Here is a 15,222-nt window from a genome sequence, read left to right as displayed (position 1 = left end):
TCGATGGCTTAGGGCTGGCCAAACAACCACGGGAATGGCTTCCAAGACGACCTTTTCCGTAGTGCGGATTGTGGAAGAGATATGAGTAAAGTCTTCAGAGAACTGACCTCAGCTCGCAACTGCTCCAACTCATAGCGGAAACTGTCAAGCTTGCTACCTTCTGTAACCTTGTCAGCGAGCTGTGCTAGCTTTGTAGGTCAACAGAGTCATCATGCACGGAGACAAGGACCATTCTGACATTTAAAGGTAGGCGTTGGAGAAACAGTTCGCGAAGAAAGGAACTGTCCACCAAACCTGCTTTGTCGCCCAATGGTTGTTGCATTCTACAAAGGAGTTGTGTCGGTTTCCTGTAGTGCAACTCCTCGGTTGTGAACAGCTGCTGTAAGTGTCATTGTTCTGAGGCTGCAGTTTGTTTGATTAGCTGCTCCATGAGTGTGTCGTACAGATTCGTCGCCAGTGGGGTGAGGATGAGGTCTCTGACTTCGGCAGGGAACTCATGTGCCAGCAATGCTACCACGTAATCGAATTCTGTCTTCTGTACCGTGGTACCCCTAGTTGTGAATTGAGCTTCTACACTGTACCTGTGCAAACCACAGCTGTGGGTCGGAGGGCCAGAATGGCGGTAGCTTGCCTCTGACTGCATCGACAACTGCTGCAGGTAACGCCTCGTCTGTCATAATGTAATTCAACTCCAATGGCCACGTTGCACATTCAGAGGTCACCAATGCAGCAATTTAGACACTACTCAATTGACACAAAGTTGCAAATAACACAAAAACCAAGGGAGACAAATGCTGGTAACAGACTGAAATGATTGAACTATGGCTATTTATAGTTCCCTTTATGCATACTCACTAGACTTGTAATTTACTAATGTCAGTATGAATTAGTCAAGGCTACACCCACACAAACAAACAAACAAACAAACAAACAAACAAACATAAACACATACACAGACACATACCGATGCACACGGACACACATGGACACAGACGGGAACACACCGACACGCACGGACACACATGGAAACAGACAGACACATATGGACATGTACAGACACACATGGGCACACACAGAGACACACGGAAACACAGACACACACATTTCAGTGCCCAAAATAACAGTCAGACATTGGACATTGTCTGACCATTTTGCCACTGCATGGATCAACTCTAATTGTGATCAAACACGTCCAAACAAGCTCTGTCAAATAGGAATGGTCTAAAATGATTGCCCTTACGTTATCCAGGTGCCTTGTGTAGGAATGAGTAATTCCGCAACTCGTACTGCATTTTCCTTTGCATTCACATAGGCTTTGTCTGTTGTCAGTTCTGCCTTTTGTTTGGTTTGTTGCCAATTAAGTAGCCACCTGCTTTCATTAGATTACTTGTGTAATCATACAATACCTGGTAAGCTTGCTGTGGTCAACTAAAAGGCTATTAAGCAACCTCAACCTTCTGTCTCCTGTACTGCCATCATAACACAACTGTTTGCCACCACTAATGAAGGAACTTGAAGTTTGGATGGCAATCAACTGAAAGAGTAGATAGCTTATAAATAATTTGAATACTGTTTCAGTGATGTTTTGTCTATTGATCCTGGCATAATTGCATCTTATAAAATATAGTGTAAATCCACTATCATATGCATCTGCCACTCAGGGCTTATATTAGACTAGACCAAAGAGTCTCACTTTGACTAGGGAGGAGTGAGCCTGGGTTGAGTTAAGGCTTTCATGTGCAAAACACAGTTTGTTAGTCTAGGATATGTCTAGAATTGCAAAGTACCAGCAAATACTACGAAAATCCTGTGGTTAACGTATACTTTGTTATGAATTTTCTCTGCTTTTCCTGTCACAAGCAAAGCAGAAGCTGAATCCATGTACAAAAGCGGCCAAAAAGCAACTGTAGGTTTTGCAGAGCAAAATCAAAGATTTCTTCATAAAATTCCTTCTTTCTTGCATTTTTAGTGTAAGAAATAGAGAGATTTCAGAAAGAAAGTCCTCAAAATTTGGATATTCTGTTAGCGACAGAAAGCGTAATAGCAGAAACGCAGAAGGCGGTGCAAAAACGACCAGCTACGACAGCTGTGGACAAACAGCGATTGTGCATTTCCAGGTTCTCCAGAAAGTAAAAAAAAAAATTTTTTTAGAAGAATGTTTTAGTTTTGCTTTTCTTCTGTGCTGAAAATTAGAAAGTTTTCCATCAAATATCTTGCAGTTTTACTTTCTTGCATTTGACAGCAAAGTGTAAACACGAAAGTGCAGAACGCAGTACAATAACGACCAAATTACAAAGATATGGAAACAGCAAAATTCTTCGTTTGATACGATAATTGATGAAAAGAAAAGTTGTTAAACGTTACTTCTTTGTTTCCAGTGTTTTAATTTAGGAAATGTTTGGATTGCCAAATCAGATTGTTACTTTACTGTCAACAACAGAAATTGGAAATGCAGAATTGCACAAAATCGGTACAAAGGCTGCCAAGTCGCAATGCTACGTTCACGTTAGCTTAGCAAACTCTGTAATATGAAGAGTCGTGACTGATCACATGGTGGCAATGTGATTTGCTTAATACATTTAGTGAGCGAATACTTTTAATCTTGTCACATACACGTTAATGTAATTCGGTTATACATAACCTTTCCCCCTGGACGTCTACAGAGAACACCGATAGACAGGTGTACCTGTACTTGCACCAAAGCGACTAGGGTTATGACACAGGTGTACGCATAGCACAGTGCACCTGCACTTGCGCTAAGCACTAAGCCTATTAGCGTGTTGTAACACATATTACTCAACACAATGAGTACATAATGGTGATAATTGAACTGTATATCAGACTGCTCTGACAACTAACACGTTAACTGATGTATAAATTAGTATATCTACCAAACGGATCGGGAAAGAGTTCTTGTATAATTGGCTTGTCTTTGTCGATCGTGCACTTTTGCTATTGCGATTTTGCTATTTCTAACACTGTTGCAGGTGTAAAACAGGTGGTCGTGTGTACTTGCACCAATAGCGATCAGAGTTATGACACAGGTGTACACATCGTGTGTTTATCACAAGCGCACCTGCAATAAGAGGTATTAGGCGATTAGTTCGTGGTGTACTGTAGCACAATTTACTAATTAACTAAGAGTATACGCTAATGTCAAAAGAGTATATCCTACTGTAAAAAGTCTACTCTAATGTAAAAAATGGTATATCTTAATGTAAAATGTATACCACTACGCAATTTCGACACTAATCTTCCGCGATAATTATGTTAGACACACAGATGTCTAATTAGGTCGATCTCACAAGCAGCGTACTGTACGTCCCAGAGTCGCATATATACGGCTCTGCTATGTCGTTTTGTATCATTATGCTTTCAGATCAACGACGATTCGTTCAACTTCACCTATGAGTGATTACAGTTACATGGTGGAGTATGCAGGTCAAAGCAGGAAACTGAAGCCTGGGCAAATGACGAGAACCATTCTTGCTTTGCTTTTTCGTTTGGTTGCAGACACCATAGTCCTTGTGTCTGATGAAGGTCACGTTGAAGTGGCAGATGATGAAGGTGCATTTACTCAAGTTGATCCGTTTCTCATCTGGACTTGCATTGGAGACAAATCGTCTCTTCGCAGTACCGTTGACTTATCCAGTGGACATCAAGTTGGCTCAAGTTCTAGCTGTTATGACGTTTGGCGTGGTACAAGCAGCAACAGTCCCAGTTGGAAACCAAAGTTCAGAGCAGCTAGCTGCAAGGACAAGAACCACCATCGTCCTCCTACGTCTTCTAGAAAGACTAACGAGACCTTGGCTACCCATCAGAGCGACTCAAATGAATCTTGGACAAAGTATGTACGTAGACATATGCTATATCAAGAAAGGACTGGTAATGAAGCGACTGTCAAACCCCATCAGATTGACAGAACAAGTCGCCAGGACGTGGCAAGTATCGTCAGTACGGAATCTTTTGGTGGTGAACAGGTGCGTCTTTTAGACGCTAATAATTATCCAATTTCGAGCGAGAGTGAAGGTACAAAAGGTGAGAGAGTGATTGCTTTAGATAGCTGCAAAACATTGCAGCATACAGTAGTTGCATGCACGGTTGCCTATTTTTTGATCGTAGATTAATCTTCTTAATGCTATTGAAAGTTATATATTCGTTGTTTACCAATTTAGGACAACAATTTTGGAAAGGTGCCAAAAAGATCAAAGCTGTCCTGCTGTCAAAGTTTACTCAGTATATTTCGAGTAAGCAAATTCGTGTCTCATCTTCTGATGAAAGCGATGACTTCGTTCCGTCATGCAAGAAAAAGCGTAAGACGTCTGTCGACAAATCACTATCCTCCCGCATTAGAGCACTAGAGAAGTGCCTGTCAAGCGCTTCAGAAACATCAACTGCACAACAAGAAAGAGAAAAGCTTGAAGAAGAAAACGGTCAACTAAAGGAAGCCCTGGCAGCACAAAGCTTAGCTACTAAAGAAGCTGCCGACTGCTACCGATGCCACATTTGCCAACAATTACCAGAACTCCATGTGCAGTTTCTCATTGCTGTAGTGTCATTTTGGGCTGCATTCCTTGCATTCAGCAGTGGAAGGAGACAAGTGCAAGGTGTCCACACTACCGTGCTGATTTTGTTGACAACACTTTGATCTGTCAAATTCCAATTATACAGTCGTTGCAGCAGTTCTTGGCAAAGATGAGAGAAAACAAACAGTAGCGCTAAGCTTTGCATTAGAAAGCATGGAACTCGGTGACACTGGTTGTGTTTATAGTTCAAATGCACTATATCTATACTATTATAGAAATATAATCACTTGTCGTTACATCTAATGCTCTACTTGTTGTTCATCGATACCAGCTACATAACTAGCCTATCATGCTGGTAACATTTTAAAGGCTTAGGGTTGCTTTCTGAATAAACTCGTAATGTCCACATGACACTTGTCCAAAGATGACGGTGTAAGGAGGATTGTTAGCGTGGAATAGTTCAACTCGCATTCAAACTAGATCAGGACGATCTGCAAGAGGGTCTAGGCCAATTCCAACGTCCCTAGTCAAAGTTCCAGTTTGTCGTTCGTACAAGGTAACAGTGTCTTTCAGAGTTGACACTTCAGACTCTGCAATGGCGGTTTTTCGTCTCTCGCTCACTACGCACGCCACCACTATGACCACTTCCTGCAACATATGTAAGCGCTACATCAACTGAAACACGTGTGAGTACAGTACACATGTTCTTAGACCTGAAATAGAATGGTTATTCCAAGCGTTAAGAAACCGCTGTAGTCCTACATCACACACGTTACCAAGAACGTAGGAAGTGCAAAATTTTGACACAGGATCTGCCAAGTCAAGCTGATCCCGCGATTCCACTTCAATGACAGCATGTTTCACAGGATACGTAACCCAATGATTAACTTCAGGCCAAATTCATTCGATAGTCATGTTCTAACAAAAACAAAATTCAGCTTTTTTTTATAAATTGGTATACAGCTTACATGTACTAAGATGCACCTCCTTAGATTGAGTTTGCATGTAAGGAGGGCTCTGAGACCATGGCACACCTCTAGTAGTTCGCAATTGTTCGTGAATAAAAAGACTGAGCTAGAACTCTTTACCCTGGTCAACTCTGAGTTGATCCCACAAGCCGTATTTTGTAGGTAAAAACCTGCAAGTGCATTGAAATAAGTCGGAAACTATTTTGTTAAGGAAAAGCATACCACCTGTAAATTCTGTGGTAGATAACAAGGTTGTTCTTGCGAGGCATTGTGACACCAGCAACAATTTTACCAGAATAGCCGTCACGTGCAGCGACGTACATTACACCAAACATCTGCAGTTATTCGTTTTGGTCAATACGTAATATTTGACAAAGTAAGCAGCATCATAACAAATAGGATTGACTTTGTCAATTTGCGTTTTGGCGTCGCCTTTCTTGAGCTACTGGATTTACATGATTCAAAGACTTGCCAACAAGTCCTTGACCTACTTGTAGACCAGAAGCCTTAACTACGCCCTGCATCATTCTTCTTCTGCAGGATGGCCCAACCTACCATGAATCCCAAGAGTCAATTAAGACACCGAGGTAGAGTAAATATTATTGGTAGCTAGAGAATTATGTAAACCTCAGCTATCGCTGTAGAAACCGACTCATCAAGTTCTTCGTCCATCACTTGTGTCAAGACATTTTCTTTACAGTACCGTCTAACACTCCTTGCAGACAATCCACGACGAGTATCTGGGTAGAGTTGTTGAAGACGCTCACTAATATCGTCGTGACTACAGTAGTCCCCCTCTTGGACGACCACCTCTAAGTTTCCATCAAAGTGGTCTCTCAAAAGAGGTGGTCTCTCATCAGGGGAATTGTTTTTGTTGAACTCGTTAATTAAGTTTTGTGCTACATACTGTATTTAGTTTCTACAGTGCACCGTATAGTACATATACAAACAACAAGAACAAGAACAACAAACAACAACCCTGAACCACTCCCAAACAACTCTGTCCAAATCTTCGTAGCACAACTTTCTAACCTTGCTGTACTTCCTCTCTGCTCAACCTCCGGTTTCCCATTGCTGTCTAATGCTCTTTTTGTTCCCTTAATTCCTTGAATTCGCATCTTACTTACGCCGCGATCTTCAGCGATTGAGCGACACACACGGCTTTCTTTTATCTTGTCCAGCACAGCTATCCTTTCATGAATGGCTAGGATCTTGCATTTTCGAGACGACATTCGACTACTTCCATACGCACACGTATTATTGTACTGTGGTTGATTGTGATGACACTCCTTTCGTTATACATATCCGGTGCAGTGGCGGAGACAGGCAATGCTAAGTGGTCGCTCAAGGCGGGGACATGTGACAACTTTGAGCGTACTTTGGTGGTCGCTGGTCGTGTTAGAGGAGTGGTCGTTGAAGAGGGTTAAGTGCAATACGAATTTCGTCGGTGCCAAGCCAAACTGGTTGTAAACAAGAGGTCATCGCTCACAAGGGTGGTCGTCCAAGAGGGGAACTACTGTAATAACGCCACTAATGCGGTTGTAATACTACTCTTCACGGTGTTAGAATGACGTTACACTAATCACGATTAGGCCCAATCTGAACACGCTCAAGATTGCCAAATTGGCAATCATATTTTATTATTTATAATATTATTCTTAGATGATACATTGAATAATGCTCAAACAATTAAAGCACACTCTAAAGGTGAATTTGTATTTATGTAAAGGTATTTAATTATCAAAATATTTACAACAGTAATTCAAACAAATTTAATGCAAATTTTAATGCATATTATAAAAAATTTGTCTGATTTTGTCCGATCAAATCTATTGAATGTCCAGACAATTTCTGTTTAGCCAGACATATGTCCGAGCAAGTGGGAAAATTATTTCGAGCACTGCACGGACACACATAGACACACACAGACCCACAGACATGCGCACGCACACACACACACACACACACACACACACACACACACACACACACACACACACACACACACACACACAATGCATCAATACATTTGTGTCTCTTCAAGTCACTAATGCGTCTGAAACCTCTGTGAAATTCAGGGCAGACAACAGTTTGTAAATCAACTTTGCCAGATGACACTTGACTAGACTCCAGACAGGCGTAGTAATGGCCTCTCCTGGCAGATCTTGATATACTTGCTAAGTCATACCAACAGCTTTATGAAAGGTTCAGATCATTTAGGTCTTTCCTAACTATGTCTTTCCAGCGTTTCTTAAGGCCACCTTGTGGACGTTTTTGATAACCACCCACAAAAGCACATCTTGGGAATTCGATGGTTGGGCATTCAAGCCAAATGCCCTAACCATTGCATACGTCGTCTTATAAGTTTGATGTTTATAGTGTCAGGATCTCCCCACCTTTGTCTTATTGTTTCATTGGAGATATGATTTTCCACTGTGCTGTGATAGAGATTCCAACACACGACCGGACACAGTTCAATTTCTGAAGATGTTTCTTCAGAGGGGTCCACGATTCAGAGCCATATAATAGTGTAGAGAGCACACAAGTATCATATACTTTGGGTTTTTTCAATGTAGTCAATTTCTTATCCTTAAACGCAACACTGCGTAAGGCTCCAAAATGTCTTGGATGCTTTTGTAATTCTGCAATCTACATCCAAGTCTAATTTTCCTGAAGCTTCAATTGTGGATCCAAGATATGTGAAATCTCGGACATATTCAATGTCATCAATGACCATGTTCAGTATGTATGGGACTGCAATCTTTGGAACATACCTCCCTACCTGCAGCCATCACCTTAGTTTTCGAGATGCTCAGTGATAAACCAAAATCTTGACTTGTCTTTATATATTCAGTCACCACTCTCATAGTCCCTGATCTAGTAGCTGATAACAGCGCAGCAGCATCCACATATTGACAGTCAGTTAGCAGCATTTCAGTAGAATTATGCATGTATCTCCGAAATAGCTTCTTGTCATACTTGTAATTGATCATGACACCTACACTAGGATCCTGTACTCTTGTTCTCCAGCATTCCTTACAAAACACGTGTATAGATTAAAAAGCACAGGAGCCATGCAACAGCCTTGCCGTAGTCCATTATCAACACTGATTGGCTCTAGCAATGTTCCATTTAGTTTAATTTGAGCCGCCATTCCGTCATGGAATGAGCTGGAACTCCACGCTTCTTTAATGTTAACCACATGGCTGAGCGTGGAACAGAGTCATACACCTTTTTTAGATCTACAATACTGAAGAACGATTTTGCGCTATGCTCCCACAACTTTCAAGAAGTTGACACACTGTGAAAATCATATCTGTGCAGCTCCTTGAGCCTCTGAAACAACACTGTGACTCCTCAGCAAGATTCTGTAATCTTGTTCTAATGATGGAAGCTACAACTTTTCCAACCATGTCCAGCAGGGCAATGCCTCTCCAATTGTCACAGCTTGTGAGATTGCCTCTCTTTGGTATAGGAACCAACACCGCATTTGCCCAATCTTTAGGAACAGATTTCTCTTTCCACACTGAGTGAACTAAATTGAGTAAATGAGTCCAGAAAAAGTCATCAGCACAAGCAACTTTCACCATTTGTGGCAGAATTCCTGAACTTCATGCCGACTTTCCATTATTAGACTCTTCACTGCCAATTTCAGATCTTCACTAGATGGCAGATCATCAAATTCAGATCGATACGGTCTCTATTCAATGTTTTCCAATTCGGCAGTGTCAAAGCTACTTATGACATTCCTTACTTTTGTAAAATGATGTCTCCACTGCTGTTGCTGTGCACTGGTCATGACACATGGAACACCGTCGTCATCTGCAACTATTGCAGTTTTCATTGGAGCAAGGCCACTACAACCACGCTGCATTTCTCTTATGCCTTTCCACATCTTTCCATCAAACTTTCGTTTTTGGGCCTCTTCAGCTTTTGCTACAAACCATTTGTTCTTTGCTGTTTGAACTGCCAACCGTGCCTTTCTACAAGGCTCTGCAAAAATGTGATGATCCAAACCATTGCTTATACAAAGCCATTTGATGTACAAATTGTTCTATTTTGAAGTAAGGGCTAAAAGACTTCCATGTTGTCTCTAAACCAGTCAGGGTGTTTCCTCTGTTCATTACCTAGAACAGACGTGGCTGTCTCAACTAGTGCAGATTTCATTAGTGACCATTTCCCTTCCACAGTCTTAGTGCTTGTCCAGTCTTGGCTGAGTTTAGCACAAACTTGATTTTGGAAATCACCTCTGACTGAATCTTGACTTTCGTCATCTGTTCCGCTTGTACGCAGTCTAGAGACTGCAAACCTGTCCTGGTGTTGTACTCTTGGTCTATAACTACAATTAGCCTTCCTTTTTGACATTTTGAACTATATATGAAGAAGTTAGTGATCAGAGCCACATTCTACGCTTTGTCTAACTGTTGCATTCAAACATCTCTTTTGATCTGTTTGTCTGATGATTGCAAAATCAATGCAATGCCATTGTTTTGTCCCAGGATGTTGCCAGGTTTGTTTATAGATGTCACGCTTCTGAAACCAAGTGTTACAAATTGTTGCTGAATTTAGGAAAAGAAAAGAGAGCAGATCTTTCCTGCGTCATTTACTTTGCCAAGCCCATGAGGGCCCAGTACGTCATCATATTGATCTAATCCCAAGCATCTGGATCCAACATGTGTATTGAAGTCACCTAATACTAGGTATGGCTCTCTAGATGGCACTTCATTGAGAGCCTTTCGGAGGTTATCGTAGAATGTACTTTTATCAGCTTCAGATGCAGAAAATGTTGGTGCATAGCATGAAATAACGTGGATATGATCAGATACTCTCTTGCCTGTAACTAGAAATGCCTTCACCAATCTTGAACGGCAATCTTTCCATTGTTCTCTCCCTAATTTCCAGGCATCTACAGCTGGACCAGAAAGTACCAGTGCAACACCTTCACGTCTCCAATGTCGTTGATTAGCATCCAGAGTTGGCCTGCCAGCTGTCAAAACAATGCTTTTGTTTATCCTGTAAGCCCACTCCCAAACCACCATGTCTCCTTCAAAGCCACAACATTAACATCATATTCATCTAATAGACCTTTTCACAGAGCGTGGCACTAACAATGTCATCTCCTACCGCGTGCCGGTTTGGTTTGCTTTTGATGCATTGACGTTTGTTAACCACGTGAGTCTAGAGCCAAAGCAACAATTTTTCTTTTCAAACTTTAACCGATGCGTATAGCGATGCGTCGAATCAGGTGATGCCTCATTAGGACTCGGCTCTTGTGTGTTTTGCGTGTTTTGCAGTGATGAACAACCTCTTTCTGATTTCTTTCGTGACTCTACAGCGTCATTCTGAGTGATGATTTAACATTGAGACTTGACAGACATCAAATGCGGGTACAAACGTGCGTACGTAATCTATGATGCGTGTTCTGTGTGGTACGTACTTACCAAATGGTTTGGTTTGTACCTCCTGAACACTTCCTAGAAAGTGCAGCATTTAAGGAATAACTGACGTGAAGAGAAAGTCTTTAGACAAGTCTGGTGGTACTGAGAGGTAAGAAGAGAATGCTTGATTAATATTTCATCTTGATATAATGTCCTCAGCTGTACGTGGCTGTCATATAAATGAACCAGTCACTCAGTGTTGCTGTACTGTGTTTTACCTTTTGGAGTGTGTAGTTGCCGTGCCATCATGGTTATTTGCTGTGTTCCTGGATGTACCAATGTATCTGCAAAGGGGAAATATTTGAAGTTTCACATGGAAATTTTTGTCACATGGATAAACTTTATTGCCATTTGAATGACGTTGACTGGTGGTTGCCAAGGGATACTCTACATTGAAGTCTACCACAGTCATTTAGAGAGACTTTCCCGAAAAAGACCTGCATCATTGATGCAACAGAACTATTTACAGAACGTCATTCAGATAGAGGTTTGCAATCAGCTTCCTTCTCCAGATACAAACACCACCACACTGTGAAAGCATTGGTTGCAATATCGCCATGTGGTCATGTTATGTTTGTGTCATGAGTATGTGCTGGTGTCATAACAGACAGGGACTTACAAAGCAGTCTGGTTTCTCAATAAATTTGTGCCTGGAGATCAAGTCATGGCAAACAAAGGGTTTATTATTGCTGACATTCTCATGGACGTTGGGCATCTCTTGTGCTACCTCCTTTTCTAGAAGGAGGAGGTCAGTTTACTGAGGAGCAAGTCATTAATTAAATGCCGACAAGTGGCTTCTCTTAGAATCAATATAGAGGGGTGATCAGACAGACAACGAACCATAGCATTTTACAATGTATAAATAACACTTAGTTCAAGCATGGAACTTTTATAAAAGGTATTTACTGTTTATTCATGTCTAACAAATTTGCATCCACCTCTTGTACTATAGATTTAATTTTTGAACGGTAAACTAATAGTAATTAGTGTCATTGATATCAATTTGAGTTTGTAAAGGTCAATATATGTAGGCTCTTGTTATCATTGTGTACTCTTGTGTGTAATGCTCCAGGATACACTACCACTTGCTGTTCAATTTCATTTTCATTGTGTACACCATTTTTAATAGTAATACTCAATTATATTATTACAACATTGATTAATTGTATTAATTAACAGAACTTTATCTACTTGCTACCTAGGGTCCTTTCATTCCTTAGACGCCACACTTTCTAGAAAGTATTCAAGAGGTACAAATCAAACCATTTGGTAAGTGCGTACCACACAGAACACGCATCATAGATTACGTACACACGTTTCTACCCGCATTTGACGTCTGTCAAGTCTCAATGTTAAATCATTACTCAAAACGACGCGGTAGAGTCACGAAAGAAATCAGAAAGAGGTTGTCCATCACTGCAAAACACGCAAAACACACAAGAGCCGAGTCCTAATGAGGCCTCACCTAATTCGATGCATCGCTATACGCACAGTTAAAGTTCAAAAAGAAAAATTGTTGCTTTGGCTCTAGACTCACGCGGTTAGCAAACGCCAATGCATCAAAAGTGAACCAAACCGGCGTGCGGTAGGTGATGATGTCGTTAGTGCCACGCCCTGTGAAAAGGTCTAGTCTCTTACTACAAGATCTATTTTCCTCTCCTCAACAATAGCTGTTTTAGCACTCACACACGCAGTTTCTGGGGGCCCGTCAACGTCAACGAGCGACCTGACATTCCATGAAACAAAGTACAAAATGAAATCCTTTTCCGCGACTTTGTCAATGTTCTTTGTGCAGGAAATCAACCCCGAGAGACTTGCAAGTTCTCCGCGGGTGAACAAGTGAGAGACGACGCAATGACGCCATCCTACGACGTCCCGGTCTTGCAGCCATGCTTTTCTCACTTGCTGGTGTGGCGAGTTACTCAAAGGATAGAAAATGATAAGCGATGGAACCATAGAGTATCAGAAAATGGTAGGCAACCACAGAGCAATTCAAACTCCGGGTGCCACCATATACATCCGGGCACACACACACACACACACACACACACACACACACACACACACACACACACACACACACACACACACACACACTAAACTAAACTACACGATTTGTGATCACATGTTACACAGCTGCCTAGCAGGTTGTTGAGCTGACCAGTCAGTCGTACATCACATGACCGGCCTGCACTACTATACCCAGTGTTTCACACCTCAGCAATTAAATGTCGGGACACATCATGAGAGAAAGACACCAAGCATCTGTCTCTTATTTTGTGACAGTCTCTATCAATGTTTCAAAACAATGCTTTTCAAGGAACAACAAAATATTGCTCAAATCCAATCAGCATCACTTGGGGAGTCCTGTACTCATGCAATCTTCGTATAATCTTAAAGGCGCCTGCTCACGATTCACCATGCACGTGCACGCACACCCACGCAAATTTGAAAACGTGCCACGATTTCAAGTTGTGTGCAAGCGAACATCTTAGGGTGGACCACGTTCTATGACATACAGTTTTTTATTATGTATAACTACTGGCCTCAAAGTTCCTGACCCATTTTGAGTCATGTGCAACAGGGAAAAGATTGAGAAGTCGCTTTGTCGTTCAACAGCAAGCTATCACAAACTGGTAAATGGTAAATGTGTGGATAAAGGCTCGCTTTCAAGTTTGCGTGGGTGTGTCTGTGCGTGCATGAATTCATGATCAGGCACCTTAAGCTTGTAACTAGTTAGCAAAGATGTTGGGAAGTTAATGTCACATGGCCACTAATTATAGTAATACCTGACCATTCAAGCATGAACAGCGCTAGACCCAATACAACAATAGGAATGCACTGACCTTTATCAACTACATCCCAGACGTCAACCTTCACAATGTCATCAGTAGCTGACCAACACACGCATATCAACAAAAAATGCACCAGCAACAGAACAACAGCTACAATATCTACCTCTGTAATTCCATTGAATATTCGCCACCTATTAATTAAAAACATGGACAATAAAGATAGAGGACACAAAATACAATGATGCAATTGAAATATGATATCATAAATTGGCTAAAGTCCCACAGTTTTAGGTAAAACATATAATTGTACCTGTATCTCTTTGCTAGGTAGATATTCTTCTTTGAATGTACCACCTTGCAGCCTTCTAAGCAGACATGATTTGCCGGTATTTCTGTCGCCTTTGATAACAATTTTCACTGAAAACAACAGGCTTTACTTTAGTACTCCATACCCACTGCAGCTGTACAGTGTGAAAAAGAATGGCAACAACAAGGAGAGCGAGTCCATACACTCAATTATTATCAATATTCTAATTTGCTTACTGTTGTATTGAACACCTCTTGCGAACCGGCGTTGTAAACGCTGTCCTATAGCTTGCATGCCGGCTGGCACGCTTCCGCTAACCTTTCCCTGCTCATTACCCATGATTGGAAATTGTCGTAAAGCGCGCTACGACCTGGTCGATCATGATACCATACATCGATGACGTTTACATCTATTTTGACAAGCTGTTACTAAAGTAATCCGTTCTTACATGTATTGCATTAGACGGCGAGAATCTCGTTCAGAGCCTCAACAGTTGGAAAATGGGATCACATCATGTGCTACAGTCGTCATTTTTGCCGAGCGTAGCGAGGCTTCTAATCCGGGTCGCACAACAGAAAGGGGCGTGGTCCTATAGGGGTCTCCATCGAGCTTTTGGTATATGTGGTGTGTGTGTGTGTGTGTGTGTGTGTGTGTGTGTGTGTGTGTGTGTGTGTGTGTGTGTGTGTATGTGTGTGTGTGTGTGTGTGTGTGTGTGTGTGTGTGTATGTGTGTGTGTGTGTGTGTGTGTGTGTGTGTGTGTGTGTGTGTGTGTGTGTGTGTGTGTGTGTGTGTGTGTGTGTACACACAAATCTCAAATTTCTCCTCCCCACGACCACGTTTCATGATAGGACCTACCTTAAAAATCATTTCTGTGTCCGACTACAGGTGAGTCTAAGAACGATTCATGCAAGTGACCAAACGGCGGCAAGAACGCTTCATGAACTTCCGTCGCCCCATCCTTTTGTATTGTAGCTAGGGACTGTGTGTACGTGACAACCAAGAAACACCTTCAGGAGTTGAATGCCACCTACAGTCAACTATTCACACGTCCCATACTACAATCAATCCTTTGCTACACTGTGCTGCATCTAACACTGTTGATAGTCAATGTTTGCCGATATCAATTTCTATGTCAGTAAATACCACACCACTGTCGTTACAACGGAACTGAGTGCATACCTAGACTGT

The 15,222-nt window shown here is 41.6% G+C and overlaps 1 protein-coding gene across 1 annotated transcript; it reads right to left on the bottom strand.

Annotated features, from left to right (window-relative positions):
• Positions 1–11,979: 11,979 nt before the first annotated feature.
• LOC134191356 (rab-like protein 6) lies at positions 11,980–14,641 on the bottom strand. Its single transcript, XM_062659965.1, has 6 exons — positions 14,483–14,641; positions 14,271–14,404; positions 14,038–14,144; positions 13,891–13,918; positions 13,779–13,826; positions 11,980–12,348 (listed from the first exon to the last, which is right to left on the bottom strand). The coding sequence occupies exons 2-6, from the start codon at positions 14,371–14,373 to the stop codon at positions 12,293–12,295; spliced, it is 342 nt and encodes a 113-aa protein (XP_062515949.1). The 5' UTR covers positions 14,374–14,404; positions 14,483–14,641; the 3' UTR covers positions 11,980–12,292.
• Between the last annotated feature and the right edge of the window lie 581 nt (positions 14,642–15,222).

Source organism: Corticium candelabrum, chromosome 15 (genome assembly GCF_963422355.1).
Source record: "Corticium candelabrum chromosome 15, ooCorCand1.1, whole genome shotgun sequence".
In the NCBI taxonomy this organism is placed as follows: domain Eukaryota; kingdom Metazoa; phylum Porifera; class Homoscleromorpha; order Homosclerophorida; family Plakinidae; genus Corticium; species Corticium candelabrum.
The sequence above is the reverse complement of the archived record's forward strand: the minus strand, read 5'-3'. Positions and strand labels throughout refer to the sequence as shown.

Bases quoted from the DNA above. Each gene is read 5' to 3' on its own strand.
- LOC134191356 (XM_062659965.1), bottom strand. From the start codon at position 14,373: ATGGGTAATGAGCAGGGAAAGGTTAGCGGAAGCGTGCCAGCCGGCATG. The intron at 13,827-13,890 runs GTAGATATTGTA...TGTGTTGGTCAG, and splicing joins TATTCAATGGAATTACAGAG to CTACTGATGACATTGTGAAG. The intron at 12,349-13,778 runs GTCAGTGCATTC...CGTGTTTTGCAG, and splicing joins CTGGGATGTAGTTGATAAAG to TGATGGACAACCTCTTTCTG.